The sequence below is a fragment of the Sturnira hondurensis genome, unplaced genomic scaffold, assembly GCF_014824575.4.
Source record: "Sturnira hondurensis isolate 20B ecotype Veracruz unplaced genomic scaffold, ASM1482457v3 Scaffold0008908, whole genome shotgun sequence".
In the NCBI taxonomy this organism is placed as follows: domain Eukaryota; kingdom Metazoa; phylum Chordata; class Mammalia; order Chiroptera; family Phyllostomidae; genus Sturnira; species Sturnira hondurensis.
Window position 1 is genome coordinate 3540839 of NW_028081539.1, and position 20145 is coordinate 3560983.

Below are 20145 nucleotides of genomic sequence, written 5' to 3' on the forward strand. Positions count from 1 at the left end.
TATAATAGAGGATCTGGGTTCTACAAAAATTACCTTCAACAATGTAACTGAGAGAGTAGGGAGAGGTAGAGAGAACAAGGAAGCTCTACCCTGGACACCAAGGAATGCAGCTGTCAACAATAACATTTACAGAACACAAAGCAAAGATTTACTTGTCGTTGTCTTCTTTGTATTTATCCTATTCTGTTCCTTCCCTTTTACTCCTTTCAAAACCAATTAGAAAATAGACGAAAGTCCATTTGTTTCTTCCATAAAATAAAAGATGCATTGTTTATTTTCACCAATAACTTTGCTGATTTGGATATTTTGAGTGTTGGCTATCTCCTGCTATTGGCTTCTAGTGGGTAGAGGCCAGCATGCTGCTAAACATCTTCCAATGCACAAGACAGCCCCACAAAATGTCAATAGTAGCAAGAAACTTCGCAAGCCACTTTTGCATGTCTGATCAGTCACAGCACCTTCTCCATACACTGCACAAATCTTTTTTGTGTGTGTTTCAGTTGTGTTATTACATTCCTTGAAATAATAAAGCATAATATGATGAAAATGTTGCAGATCTTCAATATTAAAATGGCTGCACAAAATTTCACCAATTTTTTTAATGCACGCTGTTATCACAGCTGTCACAATACAGTCTAACAAAATTGTTTTGAATGAAGCTAAAGATAACTAAGCACTACTAGAACCACTGTACAAAAAAAAACTAAACAAACTTTCTGGCCAACCCATCATTACCTTCTCTTAATTCCCTCTTATCCTGGTGCATTCTTCATCCCTTTTCTTTCTTTGTAATTTTGATCTTACAGTCACACAACTCTTGTGTACTAATACACTTGGACAAATATCATTTTCATGGAACTCCCAATACATAGCATAAGTGTAAAATTTAAAATTATGTTGTATAACTTAAGAATTATAAAACTGCCAGGAGGATTATAATACAAAGATAGTTTGATTTTTGACCCTCTTTCATTATTGTTTCTTGTGGATTATTTAAATTAAATGCCCTAAATACTTCATACAACAGAAAACTGGTTATTTATCTTTGCCAATTTCTTCAAAGCCCCTAAGCATTTAACTAGAGTAGAATATTATCTCTTTAGCCTGGCTGGTATAGCTCGGTGGACTGAACGTCGGCCTGCGAAGCAAAGGGTTGAATGTTCAATTCCCAGTCAGAGCACATGCCTGGGCTGCGGGCCAGGTCCCCAGTGGGAGGGCGCACAGGAGGTCACCACACATCAATGTTTCTTATCCTCTTTCTCCATCCCTTCCCCTCTCTCTAAAAATAAAATAAGCAAAATCTTTTTTAAAAAGTATTCCTTTAACATCATTAGTTTTAAGATCCCCAAATGGTTATATATGCTTAAGGTTTCAACTGCCTTGCTGCTGTTTTCATGCTTCTGGGGGGAATTCCACATTTAAAAGCTGCCAAAATGCTTATGAATGTGCTCTGCCAACAATGAACATTACCACATTACTCACACTTTAATCTTAAAGAGGCATTAAATGACAACACAATTTTTAAATGCAGTCAAAATTAGGGCAATTTTTAAAAAGATTTTATTTATTCACTTTTAGACAGAGGGGAAGAGAAAGACAAAGAGAGGAAGAGAAATATCAATGTGTGGTTACCTCTCAAGTGCCCCCTACTGGCAAGGGACCTGGCCCACAACCCAGGCATGTGCCCTGACTGGGAAGAGCACTGTCCACACTCTGGTTCACAGCCCATGCTCAATCCACTGAGCCACACCCGTCAGGGAGGGCAGTTTTTATTTATTGTCCATCCACATTCCAGATGTTGCCCATTAAAACCTTTATTTAGCTAAAGAGAAGCTCTGGCTAATAGAAAAAACAATTGAAAGAAAATAAGTTTTACCTACCTATGGAAAGGCAAAGTACAGAGAGATTTAAACAGATCTTTTCCTTAAATGGTATAGAGAGTACAGTTTTTAAGTTATTAAGTATTCAAATGAATGCAAACTGGCCTAACTGAAAAGACCTATAAAAGATATTGATAGATTTTTAAAGTTAGAGTTATTGTAAATAAGGTACTTAAATTACTTCTAAAAAATGGATTATAATAGCTGGATACTATGGAATAGATTGAATGAGTCCCTTAATGTTACTGAGAAGTAGAATCTCACTTTTTAAAATTAAAGAGTACATGGCTCATCTCTTTCCCCCCAGCTATACACTTGTTCAAAGATCTCATCACTCTAAAGCCCATTTATGAAAAATAAATACCCATACCAAATACAGGACAATGCTAAAGCAGCTGTCCTAGCAATCGATCCCAGACTTCAGTTTTACAGTGTTGCAGGGACCAAGCAAAAAGATGAAACAATCACATAAAAAGAGCATAACAAAAGACCTTAACTCCAGGCTCAAGCTCATCAGCCACTAATGAACGAGGTGTGACCTAAAGATAAATAAAATGCCAAGTCTCACCAAGCATCATAAAGACAACCAAATAACTCATTGTTCCCATCTGGCCTGCTCAGGCAAATACACAAACAGATGCTCATAAATTCAGTTTACAATGAATTAAAATATTCTGACAATCTGGAGGCCAGGGGTTAGACCTAAAAGAGCATATTATCTGCCCAATACCATTCCAGACAGGACAGGAAAGTGTTAGATTCACATGAGGGGGATGATTTTTAGAAGTGATCTCACAGGTGATAAAAGGCTTGTAGTTCCAGCCCATTTTCCTATCAAAGTCACCTAGGAATCTTCTCAAAACTACAGATGCCTTAATTATCTCTGGAGGTGAGGCCCAGGAAATATTGAAAAGCTCCCAGGTAATTCTCAGTCAGCTAAGGTGAACCCACAGAACTAGTCATTAACAACTACTGAAAAGTGAATGCATGGATATCAAGGAGGATTTTTTTATTATAAGCTATATCTGTAAAAGAACACTCCAGGAGGCAAAACCATTTACCATAATTTCTAAGTCTCTTCTGCTAAAGCACTGTAGTTATGGAATGCAAACAATTCCTTTATACAGCTGAATGAAGATTCGAACCCAAGTTCTAGGCTTGTTTTCTGTGTTCACACAGAAATGTTTATACAGACTCCTTTGATATAACAATATTCAACTAACATTTATTGAGCATCTCTATGCTGAGCATTCTTTTTAGGCACTGACACTAAACAGGATTAATAATCATCAGTCTCCCTCCCCACAGAGCACACATGTAATGTGGTGGACGAGACAGACAGGTAAACCTATCAATCCAATACAACAGGGTAAAATCTGTATTAGAAATGAATAAAGCACTGCGGGATCAAAGAAGGCTGAGCAACCAAACTTAAGCAGAAAAAATAAACCTAGCAACCTGCAGTGTTGAGTACTATCTGTGGGGCTAACCCCACAGGAGAGTAAGAAAAAAGAGGAAAAGGCATTTAAAATGGACATGGATGAAGAAGAAATTTGCCAGACACAAATAGATTAAGTGATAAAAGGGAAATAAAGTATCAGGGAATGGCCAAGTGTCAAAGTATCTACAAATTATTACAGTTATTTTATAAGTGGTAGTTTGACTCTATTTTTAAAAGCCCTCTGAAAACTAACTTCAGAAAAGATACCCATGTTCAAAGTTGAGAAGTGCATACATAGATATTTCTAGTGACTTTCTGCAGTTAAACGTCCTGCTGAATTAAATCCACATAAAAAGTTTCTATGGCTATCCCAAGCTTTTAAAAGCTTAGTGGATCTTCTACAAGACAGACTAGAAAACTTGCCATGGTGAGATAGTTCTTCTGGCTCTTAAACCGAATTATCTAGTAGGGGAAACTATGTCAGTGAAACTCTTCCAGGAATCTCAGATCTGCAAAATAAAGAAGAGGCTACCCCAGTGCTATAGCTGAGCCTCCCATGTGGATACTTACAGAATATCTACATAGGCTACCCTGACACATGAGTAAACTGTAATCCTTTAGATCTCAGCTTAAATTCCATTTCCTCAGAGAACCTTCCCTGACCTCAAATAACCTGTTATACACCCTCCAACAGATACATGTACTATTTCACATGATAACTGTAAAATCATAAATGAAAAAATAAGCAATACCTAATGAGCTCAAGGATGACCTTTGTTACTTACATTCATGTTACACTTTTGCCAAGCAGTAAGATAATTGGTAAAGTAGGCCATTATTAAGAATCACTAAAATTAAATTTCAATAGTTTATATGCTCATTAGCAATGAAATAAAATGAACATAATGTCTTAAATCTTAAAGCTTTAGAGAAGCTAGGTAACCTTAGCATTCCACTCTGAGCTCTAAAGAATACCTGGCATTTTTAGCCACTGGTCCACACACAGTCTTGCTGCTTCTGTATCAGAATGTCCTCGAATAAATTCCAATTCTTGTAACCCATGAGCATGCTGAAAATCTATTTTTTCCTAAAGATATTAAGGAAAAAATCAATTAACTACGATTACTAACCTGGTTTCCTTGAGAAAAGATTTTGACACATTGGTTATTAGAAAGTACTGGTTACCCTTTACCTCTGGAATTCCACATCTAGGTCCCAAAGAGGTAAGTCAAAAAACAAAGGTTCACGCTCTAAGATGTTGATCCCATTTTATCCGTTTCTGCACAAAGTTTGCTACAACCCAGATCTCTAACAATAAGACACTGTTCAAGTAAATTATGGTAAGTACATTTCAGTAAAGTCAGTAGAAACACTAACCAAACTTTTTCAAAGTTGGAGCACACTTTTGATATCAAGCAGGCCACCAAGTAGTAGTAAAAAAATAAGGCCAAATATAAACAAAGACTACTTTAAGTTATATGTAACTATATCTGCAGAGGGGGGGAAAGGTTGAAAATAAATGTATTAAATTCAATGGCTATCTCTAGGGATAAAGATATCAATGAGTAGTTTCATTTTTAAACTTTTCTATTTTCTGCCAATTTTCCATCTACAGGATGTGGCAAAAGTAGGTATACAGTTGTTTGTATGGAAAATAATATAATAATTAATAACGAGAATACACTGTTTCATGTACTCACAACTGCAATCTACCTTTGCCTTACTCTGTAAAGTCTGAACTCACAGCTTACTAAAAATTTGTCCAGTGACTAGTATTACTTTGAGCAGACACTTATTAGTACTCAGTATGTGCCAATACAAAGCATTTATTGACATTTAGAACAAAGGTTGGCAAATTTCCCCATAAAGGGCCAGATAGCAAATATTTTAGGCTTTGTTGCCCATACAGTCTCTGTTGTAACTACTCAACTCTACCAATGTTGTAGGAAAGCAGCACAGACAATATGTAAACAAATGAGCATAGCTACATTCAAATAAAGCTTTATTTATAAAAACAGGCTGCAGGCCAGTGCCAATCACTAAAATAGATGCTTCAGACTGCTGCAGTCTCTAAATCTTTCTAGTTATATTACTTAGAAATCTATTTGCACATTCTCTAATCATGCTGTATCTAACAACACTTATTAACCACTTACCATGTGATAGGAACAGTTCTAAAAGAATTTTAAATTCTCACACTAACTGTGCAATAAATACAATTGTTGTTCTCATTTCATAATGAGAAACAAGTACAGAAAGGTCAAACAAATTGCCCATGGATAAAGAACAATGCCAGGATTTAAACTCCTGCAATCTGATTCTAGGATCCATGCACTTGAACAGTATACCATACTGCATCTCAAAAAGCCTATGTTCTTAAGAAGAAATGACAAATTCACAAACATCAGATTTGCAAGACATGAGTCAGAATAATGAATGGCCTAGTTAGCAATCAAACAAGTTCTTCAGTAAGGAGAAGGGCAGGGACATTTAAAATTTTAATCTGAAAAAAAGTCTTACGACACTGTTCAAAGTATACACATAGAGGATGAATTCTCAAAAATGTTAGTGTGCATTTTATATATAAAAAACTCTCTGTAATAAACTTAACTAAGTATAGAAACAATGGTTTTAAAATTAGGTTTTAAAGGTTCATTTAGTGCAGGACTTCCAAGGCTTTAAAGCCTTAAAGTACTAACGTGCCTGCGATTTTTCCATCCAGAGAATAGACAGTATCTTAATAAATCACCTATTTTTTTTCAAATGTATCCTATAGGATCAGTGTTCTGAATAACATGCTATGAGAAACAAAGTTAGTTTATTCAAAGATAAAGATTTTTTTATTTATAAAATTAAACCATTTATCTATGTTCCTTACAAAAACCTATCACAATGAAAACCCTTAAATTAAATTACCATATGAGATGAAATATTACTAGTAGCCTACATATTTTAAACAATTACCAATAATTTAAGAAAAAACATGTTTTTAAAAAATGTTTTCCGGCACTTTTCACAATACAATTTTAACTCTATGGTGAAACACAGTCAATGCTCAAAAAAATTTGCTGGCTGAAACCATCTCCAAGTAAGCTGCCTTTTTTCTGTATCACAAAGCTACTTCCACAAACGTTAGGGTCACCTCACTTCTTGCAAGTCTTAACTCCAGAAACATCAATAAGCGAAGCTGGTAGATTGTTAACTAGTCAGCACAGCACAATATCCTGCTGTGATAAATATCCTGAAAGTGATTTCCTGCAAAGATTTTAATGATTTTCTTTTTTTTCTTTAAAATCACTCCATCATAAAAGATGGACAATCTACTTTAATAGTGAGACACCTACCATTCACAAATGCCTAGAATAGTTGAGACTTTTTCTGCTATTATCTATTTTTAGTTAGAGTTACCACTAAAATTCTTCAAAATTTTTTTTATTTTAGTTTCATTATCTTCCTTTTGGGTAGTTTTTGTTTTCTGTCATTCAGTTTTTTAAAAATAACTTACCCATAAAGGGAACCAAACAGGAACAACAAAAAAGTCATGAATGTTTAGCAAACAATGAGCTAAAGTACCTGTGAGTTTCCTAGAAAAAATAAATTTACTCTTTACAATTGGTTAAACAAGAATTTCAAAAACCTCTTCAATGCTCAGGTAAAATCTGATTCAACAAGTGAACATTTACATAGATGGAGGCTAAAACTACCTTTGAGAAAAACCTTAGTTGTCATAGTGACTATAAGATTCTGAACTCATCATGAAAAGTTTTATTCTCTGTGTGTCCATTAACACTGCCTGGGGGAAAAGCCAGCATTGCTCAGGAAATTCGCAGAAAGCGAGGGCAGCTTGCAAACCACTCCTCTCTCAAACACATCACACCCCTACGACCCATAAACAACACACTTAACATAGCTTTAGAAAGGAATCTTCCTTAAAAATGAATAGTGCTTCTACCAGAAAAAAATTCTGTTTTAAAATATCTTTATGTCTTGAGCATTTTAAACATACAACTAGAATACTATGCTGTAATTTAATTGGTACTGCATGATAAAGTTAAAGTCCCCAAACAAACCTAGTTCTAATGATTAGTTTATTTTTTATCAAATTAGATGACACTGTAACAGGCTATAAAAATATGTATATATATTCATTTATAATAACCAACAAATAAATAATCAAGGAATCAAACACTGATGTTAAAATGATATCTCAACCTGGGAAATCATCTCCAACTCCACTCCTTTACGGACTGAAGCTCGAAGTCTGCAAAAGCTAAGTGACCTGCTAAAATCCAAACAGCCGCTGCAAGAGTCAGGATTTCAATTTCCATTTTTAAAATCCTACTATGAAATTTTCTTTTACAAACTCATTAACATTCTGCTCCTACTAGACGTACTGGGGGAGTTATTTAAGTGATTTCATTTGGGACTTTCTAAAGCAAGTCAAGGAAAAAGCTGACGCCACATGAGTTTCTAAACCAGGCTTCATTTTCCACATAGCTCATCTATAACCCTTATTCTAGTTTCTTCCTTTCAGTAATCAATTTAATCTGAAAGGACAAGCTAAGTTTGAGAAAGTAATCTGGCTCTATTTAGTAGAAAGTAACTCTGCCACAGCTTATATTTACAAACCTAATAAGCAATCTTCACTCTTGCAATAAAGTAACTATAAACCCTTTAACTGCTCATTTGCTTTGAGTAACCCAATGATTTTTCCTTCCCAGAAATAAAGTCCACTCAAGTAATTCTATATTTCCTTTTTTTTCCTGTACATAACCCAATGGTTTTTAATTCCCAGAAATAAAGTCCACCCAAGTAATTCTATTTTTCCTTTTTTGCCTGTACACATATATGATCAGAATCCAACAAACTAAAAACAGAGATGTAAAAAGTTGTTATGAATTACTACCAAACTGATGCACTATCTCGAGTCCTTGCTGAACATGGATTCAATTATACATTTTTTTATTACAAAGCTCTCCTTACAACTTTATTTGTAAGCAATTCCATAATTTGGTAAAACACCAATTAAAATAGCTACCTACCCTAAATGCTCTATTCTTCTCTTCTTTCTGCTGTTTCTCCACTTCAACATGACGGGCTAGCCGAGCCAGAGTTAAAGCAACTTTATCCTTCTGATGGTCAATATGGTCTTTATGCTTAACATTACCCTATAATTGAAAAAAAAAAAACAATTTTCATTCCTTTTAACAAGGGAAATTAGTTTTAGGAGAACATATGACCATTTAACAAAGAGTTATTGTATTAAAGAACTATTTACTTTTAGCGTTATCAAATTTCTAAGAAACCATCTTGTGTATTTTATACCTATGCAGTGTCTTGCAGGTGGATAAGGTAATGCCATCAAGCCATTAATCCACAGTCTAAAAATACAGGTGGCAAACGCAAGGGCCGCAGACCGAATCCGGCCCTCCACCTTGTTTTATCTGGCATCTTGTTTCTACCCAGTGGCAGCGCCGAGCTCTCATTTAACTGTTAAGGAGTAGTTACATTTATAGAGTCCAAAAATTACATTCAGCCCTTTGAAGGCAACCACGAGGCTGACGTGGCCCCCGGTGAAAATGAGTTTGACACCCTAAAGTACAAACATCCTTAGCTTTGTTTTTTCAGCAACGGCAGGCCAGTATTTACTTATGAGAAACTACTGATTTTAACTTATACATTGCTGATCCAACATATAAGTGGCTTAGAAGTTGCCACTCCATCTTGACAATGAGCAAGAAGCTAAACAAACTGATAAATCAACACCTCTTCTTAGATTAATCAAAGTCAGGCCACAGTATAAACTGCTGTCCCCCAAAGAGACAGGGGGCAGATACAAAGAATCACATCTTAGTGGAGAGGAAACTCATGAGTAGAAACAATAGCAGGACGCAATACTGAGTAGGAAAACCTGAACCATAACTGAGGAATTGCCTGTCAGTATGGACAAGTCTAAGAGTTAAAAATTCCAGGGGAACCCAATGTCTGCATCAATTCACATTCCCACCAACAATGTATCAGGATTCCCTTTTCTCTACATCTTTAACACTTACTTCTTATCTTTTAGATAATACCCATTCTGACAGGTGCAAGGTGGAATCTTATTGTACTTTTGATTTGCATTTCCCTGACCTTATAGTGATACTGCACATCTTTCTGTGTGCCTCTGGCCACCTGTATGCCTTGTTGGGAAAAATGTCTATTTGTATCCTCTGTCTGCCCCTTTTTAATCAAATTGTCTTTTTGTTATTAAGTTCTTTATATATTTTGGATATTAACCCCTTATTGAATATATAATATGCAAATATTTTCCTCCCATTCAGTACACTGCCTTTTCATTTTGATGGTTTCTTTTACTGTGCAACTTTTTAGTTTGATATAATCCCATGTGTTTATTTTTGCTTTGGGTGCCTTTGCTTTTGTAGTCAGATCCAAAAATTCAATGCCAAGACTAAAGTGAAGGGGTTTACTGCTTATTTTCTTCTGGGAGTCTTATAGTGGCAAGTCTTACATTCAAGCCTTTAATCCATTTTGAGTTAATTTTTGTGTATGGTGTAAGACAGTGGTCTAGTTCCATTCTTTCAAATGTGGCTGTTACTACCACTTATTGACAAGGCTATCTTTTGTCACAGATTAATTGATCACATATGTGTGGGTTTACAAGTATTTCTGGACTCTCTGCTTGGTTCCACTGATGTATGTATCAATTGCTATGTCAAAACCACACTGTTTTGATTAATATAGCTTTGTGATAATATAGTTTGAAATCAGAGAGTGTGCTATCTCCAACTTTGTTCTTTCTCAAGATTTTTTTGGCTATTTAAGCTATTTTTTGTGGTTCCACACAAATTTTAGAATTTTTGTTCTAGTTCTGTGAAAAAAAGCAGTTTGAATTTTGATAGGCATTGCACTAAATCTGTAGATTGCTCTAGGTAGTAGGGACATTTGAACAATATTAATTCTTCCTATATATGAGCACAAATGATCTATCCATTTCTTTGTGCCTTCTTCAATTTCTACCACAATGTCTTAATAATTTTCAGTGTATAGGTCTTTCATCTCCTTGACTAAATTTATGCCTAGGTATTTTATTCCTTTTGATGCAATTATAAATGACATTTTCTTAATTTCTTTTTCTGATAATTATTAGTGTATAAAACTCCTGTATATTGACTTTTTATCGTGTGACTTAATCACTTCATTAGCCCTGGCTCATGTGGTTCAGTTGATTGAGTACCGGCCTGTGAACCAAATGGTCATTGGTTTGATTCCCAGTCAGGGCACATAACTGGGTTTCTGGCCAGGTCCGCCGTAGGGGGCACAAGAGGCAACCACATACTGACATTTCTCTCCCTCTCTTCCTCCCTCCCTTCCCCCTTCCTAAAAAATAAATAAAATCTTTAAAATACAATTCATTTATTAGTCGTAACAGGATTTTTTTTTGTTGGAATCTTTTGGGTTTTCTATATACAAATGTTCCTCGACTTATGACAGGGTTATGTCCAAATAAACTCATCTTAGGTTGATAATATTCTAAGTAAAAAATGCATTTAATAGCCTTGGCTGGTGTAGCTCAGTGGATTGTGTGGGCCTGCAAACCAAAGGGTCACTGGTTTGATTCCCAGTCAGGGCACATGCCTGGGTTGCAGGCCAGGTCCCTATTCGGGGGCACATGAGGGGCAACCACACGTTGATTGATGTTTCTCTCTCTCCTGCCCTTCCCCTCTCTCTAAAAAATAAGTAAAAAATGTTTTAAATGTATTTAATATACCTAACTTATGGAACATTATAGCTTCGCCTAGTCAGTTTCTATGGAATGCAAATCACGTTCACATCATTCTAAAGTCAAAAAATTGTAAGTCACATCCTAAGTTGAAGACCATCTATACAGATTATGTCATCTGCAAACAGTGCGTTTTACTTCCTTTCCAATCTGCAATTAGATGCCTTTTCCCCCCTGGCTTAGACTTCTAAAAACTACGTTGAATAAAAGTGGTAAGAGTGGACATCCTTGTCTTGTTCCTAATCTTAGAGGAAAATCTTTCAAACTTTTCATTGCTGATTATGTCACCTAGAGATTTGTCATATATGAATGTTGAAGTACATTCCCTCTATATCCCCTTTCTTCAGGGTTTTTTTTTCTTTCCATAAGTGGATGTCGAATTTTGTCAAAAGCCTTTTGTTTTTATTGTGATGACCATATGATTTTACCCTTCATCTAGTTAATGTGGTGTATCACGTGGACTGATTTGCAAGTACTGAGCCATCCTTGCATCCCTGGAATAAATCCCACTGGATCATAGGGCATGCTCTTTTCAATCTATTGTGGAATTTGGTTTGGTAACATTTTCATGAGAATTTCTGCATCCAAATTTTCTCAAATATTAAATACAGGCTTCTTTGACTTTACTTTTCACTCATCTGCTCACCCAAAAGTTGAGCCTCTAAGTCTCTTCTTACTGCCATAACTAGCTAAACCAGTTGTCTAGAAATATTTGCCAAGGTCAAGTCAAAGGGGACAGAGAATATATGCAGCAATCCTGCTTTTGTAAAGCAGTGTCTCAACACTCCGTACTGAAAAGTGGGACTTCACAAGAGAAATTATCATTTTACAAGAGCTTGTAGTAGTGTTTCATTTTGTGGTTTCACGCTAGACAAATTATTTGTATTTTAAAGTCATTATTACTAATCTCTAAAAAACACTTCAGTTTTTAACAAAAATGATTAAATTAAGCATTTTTTACAATATGACTTTTTTAATGAAAATATGAGTAGAGTCACTAAACTTCTCTGTGAAATAGAATAAATCTGCTCCAAGTACCACACAGGGTGATACAATCCATGAGAAAGCACTCTATAAAAATAGTCGTTACCCAGAGAAGTGATAACAACAATCCAGTTCCCTATCTGACTCACCAAGGCATTTTTTGGCTACTAAAAAAGTCAGTAATAAAACGAGATGAAATCTGGAGGAGGAAGGGTGTGGGTGAAGAAAAGGGAGAGGGAGTACGGATAGAACCATCCAAGGCGGAGTGTTATTTACTGTTGTTCTCTCTCTGAATGTGACCTGGCACTGAGTAAGAGGAACTCCAACTGGAAGACGATTACTCCCTCCTACCTCTTTATCTTCTATGTAAGGGATCCCAAGGTCAAAGAAGCTCAAAAGAGCAACCAACTGCAAAAGTGGCATAAATTAAGTTTGCAAATCGTATTACTTATCTGACTGCTGCAATTGGTTTGAACAGAATTCCTAAAACTGCATTACATCATACACAGTGAAGTTTCAAAGCCTGATTATTGCCCATCCTAAAGCTGTGGTCCATAGTAGGTCTGAAGTTTCCACCCCCAGAGGTGCTGTTTACCAGAAGCTTCTTCTACCCAACTTGTAACTCAAACCACATCCCAAACAACATTTTGGAAAGCAACAATTTTTCTCAATAACTCTATATTCAAATACAGATGGAACAGAAGAAATGAACACAGCAAAGCAGTACAATATTTATTTACCATCTCCAGCAGCAAAGCTTTGGAACCAGGAAACAACCCTTTTGTACAAAGCAATCTCCTTCCCACCCCCAACTGGTTACTGTTTACAAATACAAAGCACACAGTATAACTGCTTTATATGAGCAAATTTAAAAACATACATACAGATATACCCCATTCTGTAAAGTAATTTAGTTAAGAAGGCTACAGTACCATCGAGCCTGATAAATAAGATTCTTCTTGTATTGTCTTTTGGGTAAACTGCCAATACCTCTAAAAATTCCCCTCTTGAAAGAATGACTTTGATTATCCTTCAGTATAGGTTAAAAATAAATAAATAAATGTAACCTTGGATTTTCAAGGAACTTAAAAAATCTCTCAAAATAAAGAAAAACAAAGCAAAGCGGAGTCACAACTTTGTGACCCCAATGCCGCTGCTCTACCTCTGGCACAGGAAACAAAGGGATGAGTCATGCTGAGAGGAAAGGTGTCAGTGACAACAGCGGAGAGGAAAAGAAACTCAAACCAGAGAAAAACCGGGGGGCTGGCAAAATGTGCATTGGGTGCTGCTGGAGATACCACTGGCACAAAGTTCACAGGTCCTTCTTCAATACAACACCTCCAAAGTCCAATGAAGCAACATTTTTAGAAATATCTTTATTTTCTCCGAGTCCACCCACAATTCATCTGTAAGCCAACAGGGAAATCACCCACATTTACCTACAATGAGCACACACTGCCAATAGGTGGTCCTGAAATATGCAACCACATACCCATAAAGGTATGTCACATTTCACTTCAGTGACATTGTCCTGTTCATCTTCAAAGTTATTCTCTATCAGTGCCTCAGTTCTATTTGAATACTAGAGCGGTCCCTGGGGATAGAGGTGCAATGACTGAGAGCTCTCCTTTGGCTAAGTTCAGGTAAGAAAATAATTGCTTTAGATGTCTATAGTGGACTAGGGTGCCAACCAACTACTATAGGCAAGACTATGTCTATAACCTTACAGGTAAAGGCTACACAAACAGTACAGTTTGAATAGGTAGGAACCAATGTTTTCATGGGTAATGTACCTCTTCAGGCTAATCACCTCCAATTATGGCCTCATAAAGGCTGTTTCTTACGATTTTAAAACCAGAAACACAATGCTGCCCACGCCCTTGCACACAGATTCCTTCACCAAATGCCCGGCTCCCATTTCTCCACTAGTCCAACTAACTCTTATCTGGTCGTGCTCCATCAGCTCAATCAGGAATTTCACAAGAAAACCTTCCCTTCCCTGACTCCTCTACATAGACATCTCTTTTGTCCCAACTGCATCACAGGCATCCCTCTAAACAGGATAATTACTTATACTGGTATTTCTTTCTCTGAAGATAACTTACCATCTCTTAACTCCCAGTATCCCAAGAACTTCCTTAGTACCTGCCTACACATGGCAAGTATTGAAAAAGAGGTTTGACAAATGAAAAGATTGTTTCCAGCATTAATGCAAAAGGACAAAATACCATTCATCAAAAATTATATATACATACCTACATATCCTAGCTCTTTAGTCTACATTCTCTTTTATTTTTCTTATTGTTTATTATAAACATTTCTTAGCCAGCACTTGAGAAAAGAGACTATTTTACTTTAAATGTTTTTCAATGGTGTAGTCCACTGCTGGGCTTATGATATGGTTTAATGGTTCAGCCTTAAAAAAATACTGTAAACAAGGGGAACATGATCTGATGATGGGAAACAAACAATTGCATGCTATTAAATACATCTTAAAATGCATCTGTGTCTGTATCCAGTACCATCCCACAGTTACAAGAAACCTATGAATGCAGATAGAAACAGCGTAACTACTAAAGGAAGGAAATCAATATTGGGCTTCCGAGTACTTCTGGGCACTGCCTCATTTAAGAGTAGGAAAGCAGAGGCTCAGAAAATTAGTGACTTGCTAGTACGCAGAGCAAGGTGTTTATAATGCAAATACAATGTGCTCTGCATCATTCCACCTTCCTTCCAATAGGCCAATATCCTCACGTTATCCATAAAAAAAATGTCCAAGTATGTATCTCAAACAAAACGGGTGTAACAAAAAGGGTAGAAGAAAAAAAAAGACTAGCAATGACAACCATGACTACAACATTCAGGGCTGAAATCAAATGGAATGCAAGTAAGCAACATAGAAAAGAGCAGCCAATGACTACGCATCAAGAATCTTAGTCCAGCACTATAAAACCTCAATGGGAAAACTAAGATGTTAGAGTTTTTGATCCAATGAGTGAAATAACCAGAAATTAGTTAAAAGAAGACATCAAGTACTCAGGAATGAGAGTACAGACATAAATACAAGATTTAGTATATATCAAAGATTAGTATATATCACGGAAGACATAGATTAGTATATGGCAAATTAGTTTATCTGAGAGGTAAGACTTCCATGGGACCCTGAAAAACACATGTAGGCAGCCTAGTACAATGTTGAGTTGAGACTACAAAGGAGCAGAATCCATATTCAAAGCTCACTTCCCCCACTTGAGCATGCTGCTTATTGGTAAAGCTCATTTCCTCATCTGCAAAATAAAGGTGAATTTCTGCCTCAAGAGTGTCTTGCAATTAGTGCAGGGAGTAGTAAAAATAAGCTCTATAAAGGAAGGTTCTTCCTCTACTTCCCTGCCAGGCAAGAAGATGACATTTAGACCCAAGGCTATCAAGGTGCTTCCAAGATCTGTCAAAATACATGTTTGCCAAGAGTAAAAGAAATTAGGTGCTGTTACAAGCTATTAAACAAAGACCAGCATTCATGCAACTCTGTGCTAAGATTCTAAGTGAGACTAATTACAAATTAACTATCAACATACTCTACCTGAAATAGAAAAGAATGGGCTGCACACCTAACAGCAAGAAGCTTAATGTAAATAAATGTTAAAAAAAAAAAAGAACTGAAAACTTGAAGCTGGTGAATCAAAAAATGTTTTCCCCCATCATTTACATCATTGTTGCTTCAATAACTAAAAGTGGTATAGACAAAGAGACCGCACAAGTGGTAGTTATTTTAGCACATTACTGCACTATAATTCAAGGTAGTGTGAAACACAGCCATCATAGATATAAATGGGAGTTAACAAGAGATCTAATTGTAGCCCTTAAAATTGAACACTGGGACAGAACCACTCTTATGGGTTATGGAAAACCTGAAAGCATATATGATAGCTCCTGAGGAAAACACAGCGTATGAAAGTTAGTCTTATAAAGGGACAACTAACAGAACTCATAGTAACACTTGAAGTATTTAAAGTCAAAGGAGAACTCTAAAAATTATCACCAGGTATAAAACATTTATTTTCACCTTCTACCAAGGAATATACTCAGGTATATTTGAAAACTCAATATAACTCGAGAGAGCTCCAAAGTCCTAAAAGTACAGACAACCTGAGAACTCTTATGAATTCTTAACAAGGCATGAGAAAATCTAATAGAACGTTTGAAATATACAGTTACTCAACAAAACCAGTAAAGCCCTTACAACCCACGGAAAACTTGGCTAACTTTAAGATATAGTATATCTCAAGCTGTACTATAAATTCATGGTGAAGAGCCTAAAAATCTTTATACAGAGAAAAGATGCACTTGACCATAAACTTTATGTAATAATACATTTGTGTGAAGAATATGTAAAAATGAGAAAATAATACTATCATTAAACAAGAAAGCATTAAAAACTGATGAAAATTCAATAGCTGAATAGCTAGGGAATAGGTTGAGACTGGATTGGGTACTTTTTTTTTAAAGAACATTATAAGAGAAAACTAGAAAATCCCCTACAGTAATGCTGAAGGCATCATATTTAAATATACAAATATAAAGCCACATCAAAATTTTGGCTAGTTTATACTGGCAGAATGGAAAATTTAACCTACATCGAAGAGATTAAAGGAAGATCAGACATCCTTCTAGAAAGACGTGTTTTATAAAAAGAGAGAAAATAGCAATACAAAGAATGGACCAATGTGCTAACACCAAAAGGACACGTGGGACTGTGACTACTTCCAGATGTATCCAACTGGAAGCAAACATAATTTCCAGTAATAAGATACCTCAATGGTACCAAACACTACTATTAAAAAGTTCTCATTATATAAAGTCAAGCAAATGAAAAGACAAAGTTATACAAAAATATCATCCCACTAATCTATAAGAGAAAAACGATTTAATAAAACAATATTCTCATCACTCGCTAGGAAGGGAAATTCCATAAAAGGGTATTTTAATGGCTTACAAAACTTGGTCTATCTGAAAAAATAACTGAAAGATTTGCATTCAATGCCATGATCATCTTCAGTATACTGTTAGCTTCCACCTGTACATTTTCTTAAGTGAAAGATGAAAAACTAGTCGGTTTGTGTATCCACCAATGAAAAACTATGCAGAATGGATCTGGCCAACTGAATAATATACAAAAAATGTATACAGTTATGACAACTAACTGGACTAGCCACTAACATCAAGTAAAAAATAATAAATTTCAAAAGATGAGAAAACCTAAATAGTGCAAGTCACAGACAAAATATGCCTCACATTTTAAAAAATGTTTTGTTACCGTAATCTTTAAAACTCTTTCAACAAAGATCTAATCCATAACTTCTGGTGTCATTAGAACTAGTCAATTAATTGTATCTTCAAGAATACTAATGTGGCATTTAACTGAGTCCAATTTTATAGCCAGAAGCAATTCTGGATTGTGTCTGTTGCAACCTCCTTGTTTATAGTAATTAAAAGGTCATCCTGGATGTATTGGGACCTTAAGGACATTATCAATACGGCCGGGTATCATTCAGTAAATTACCTGTACAGTACTAATGTAATATACTAATTAGTATCCAAGTAGCCTGAAAGAGTTTATGCTCTCCTCAAATGTTGTTTTGAGGGCTAAGTAAATACTGGAATTATACTGATAAAGGAGCTATCACACAATTTTAAAAAGCTGAAGTGCAATTACAGTGATAAGGGAGTGGTTACACAGTCTTAAATAGGAAGATAAAGTGTCAGCAAATTTACTGCTTTTTCCTAATGTCCTTGTTTCTTCTTACCAACTAAGCACATCCACTTATCAAATATAACTTATGCTACTAAGGCTGCACATGAGACAAATGACTTGGTCAAAAGCCTAGAATCTACAGATAGAAATAAAAGCTGCCTCAGTGCCCCCAAAATTGAGCCAATCGCTATTATTACTAACATTTACTACTGTGAAGTTATTTAAATAAAGGAGGGATATACTCTCTAACCTTCTGAAATGCATTAACAGTGCTATAAAGAAAACAAACATTCAGAAGGAGAGTACATTTAGATAGTGCAATTAATTGTACAAATGAATAAACTACAAGATTAAAAATCACTGTACAAAATTCACATATCACCTGCAACATATGCAAAACATCAAAATGTTAACTTTTAAACAGAGTGTGAAATTTAAAAAGGCACTTCATGTAACAATTAATGGAAACAGTATTTCTCGGTACACATTAACTACAAGAAATCACAGTCTCCACATACATTTTATGTCTAGTCAAGAAGTAACATTCTTAAGAAAAAAAATTATTAGACACATCCCTTTTGAGAATACCAAATCATTAAACTTGCAATTATTGCAAGGCCTCCTAGAAAACCTGTATGTATTTAAACATACAAGGTTGGCCTAATGGAAAATTTTGTTACAGGCTCTGCACATAGCAGGCACAATATGAAAACTTATTATCTGACTAATTATGAATTCCATGCTATTGGGGTTGTCTCCCTAGACAAAGTCCTCATTTTTAGTTTTATAACACCATTATAATTCAAGTATATCAGAGAAAAACTTTAAAATAATAAAAACCAAACAGGTTAAGGATAATGTTTCTTCTGTCGTCAGGAGATTAATCTATAGCTAAAAACAGTCCCAACTCCATAGTATTTTGTCCCTATCCCCATTCAATTAACAAATGCCTTCAGATGTGAGCTGCTTGATCATCAATTCAGTACTTTCCCAATACCTCTTTACTTTTAGGAAAATTCTCTGGAGAGGGTTGGACATGTCAATTACAAACTGATAAAGCAATGTTTTCAATTTTGTTATTGAGCAATATAACACAGGGGGAAGAGAGTAGCAATGTTGTTTTAGAAATATTTAAGAAAGGAGGAGCTGCAAAACAATGTAAATATAGTTAACACTATTGAACTGTACACTTGAAAGTGGTTAAGATGGTAAATTTTATGTTGTCTTTTTCTAAGCCACAATAAAAAAACACAAAAATTACAAAGGAGGAGCATATTAAGCAGAAGTGCCAAAGCAGTTTCAGAGAATCATACCTTCAAGCATCATTTATTTTGGTTTGGTTTCTGGAAAATCAGAGTACCTCAAAGACCATCAAGTTTATGACCCAGTATTTAATTCAGGGAAGGAGAGAAATGGAAGAGCAGGAGCAGTTTGAAGTAGCCTCAGCTAATTTAATAAACATGTGCAGCCAAACAGAAAAGTTTCTAGGTCTCTCTCTCTCCAGTGACTAGTTCTTTTACAGAACGAACTATGGACAAATCATGCTCCTTGTTTCTTTACAGGAGGTTTAATCAATGCTCTTCTAGAGTTCAATTTGAAAGACAGTGCCTATAGCACCGGCATGGACCTAAAAAAGTAGAAGACTGTGGAAATATAGAAAAAACAAAGATAAATGTTAACTTTAGATATGACTTAACCTACTTTGCAACATGGTCTCTATCAAAGATTGTAGATTAGGCTTAATCTACAAACAGGACCAATACAGTATCCTCAACGTATCTAACAAAATAACTTATTCCAAGTAGGAATATTTGCCTCTTCAACCTCTACAGCACAAATATGTTTCTGAATATGGTTATGATGGAGAAGAAGAATGAGACTCCAATAAACGATTAATAAGTGGGGCACAAGGAAAACTGTCAATCATTACTGTGCAAAAACTGTACCAAGAAACAGAAACCACATGAATCCTACAACAGTGTTACATTCCATTAACAGTATACCCAAAGTACTTTGATCAAGCAGATAAAAAAATGTAGATGTTTGACAAACAAGTTACAAAATTATAAGTCTACTGATAAAAAAAATTTTGACTGCCAAGCAAATAATACTAGGCCATGTATCCGGATCCCACACACTTGACAAGTTTCTCCATTCCTGAAGTCATGCTACAAAGACAAGGTCTAAGGGCTGATATACAGTACAGCCACTGCCTTGAAATTAAAAAGATCACTGTGGGACATATAATTGAGGTATCTGCTGCTAGTTCCAGGATGGTAGAGAAATATTAATTGAACCAATTGAG

General features: G+C 35.5%; 1 protein-coding gene across 6 annotated transcripts in view; it reads right to left on the minus strand.

The window, feature by feature from the left end:
- The window catches only part of ZNF451 (zinc finger protein 451), a 91674-nt gene that overhangs the window by 57692 nt on the left and 13837 nt on the right, over window positions 1-20145 (minus strand). For all 6 annotated transcript variants that reach the window (XM_037056327.1, XM_037056330.1, XM_037056332.1 and 3 more), the window contains exons 4-5: window positions 8364-8489; window positions 4297-4408 (exon numbers count right to left, since the gene is read on the minus strand). In XM_037056327.1, coding sequence (XP_036912222.1) covers window positions 4297-4408; window positions 8364-8489 — 238 coding nt within the window. The remainder of the gene's footprint in view (window positions 1-4296; window positions 4409-8363; window positions 8490-20145) is intronic.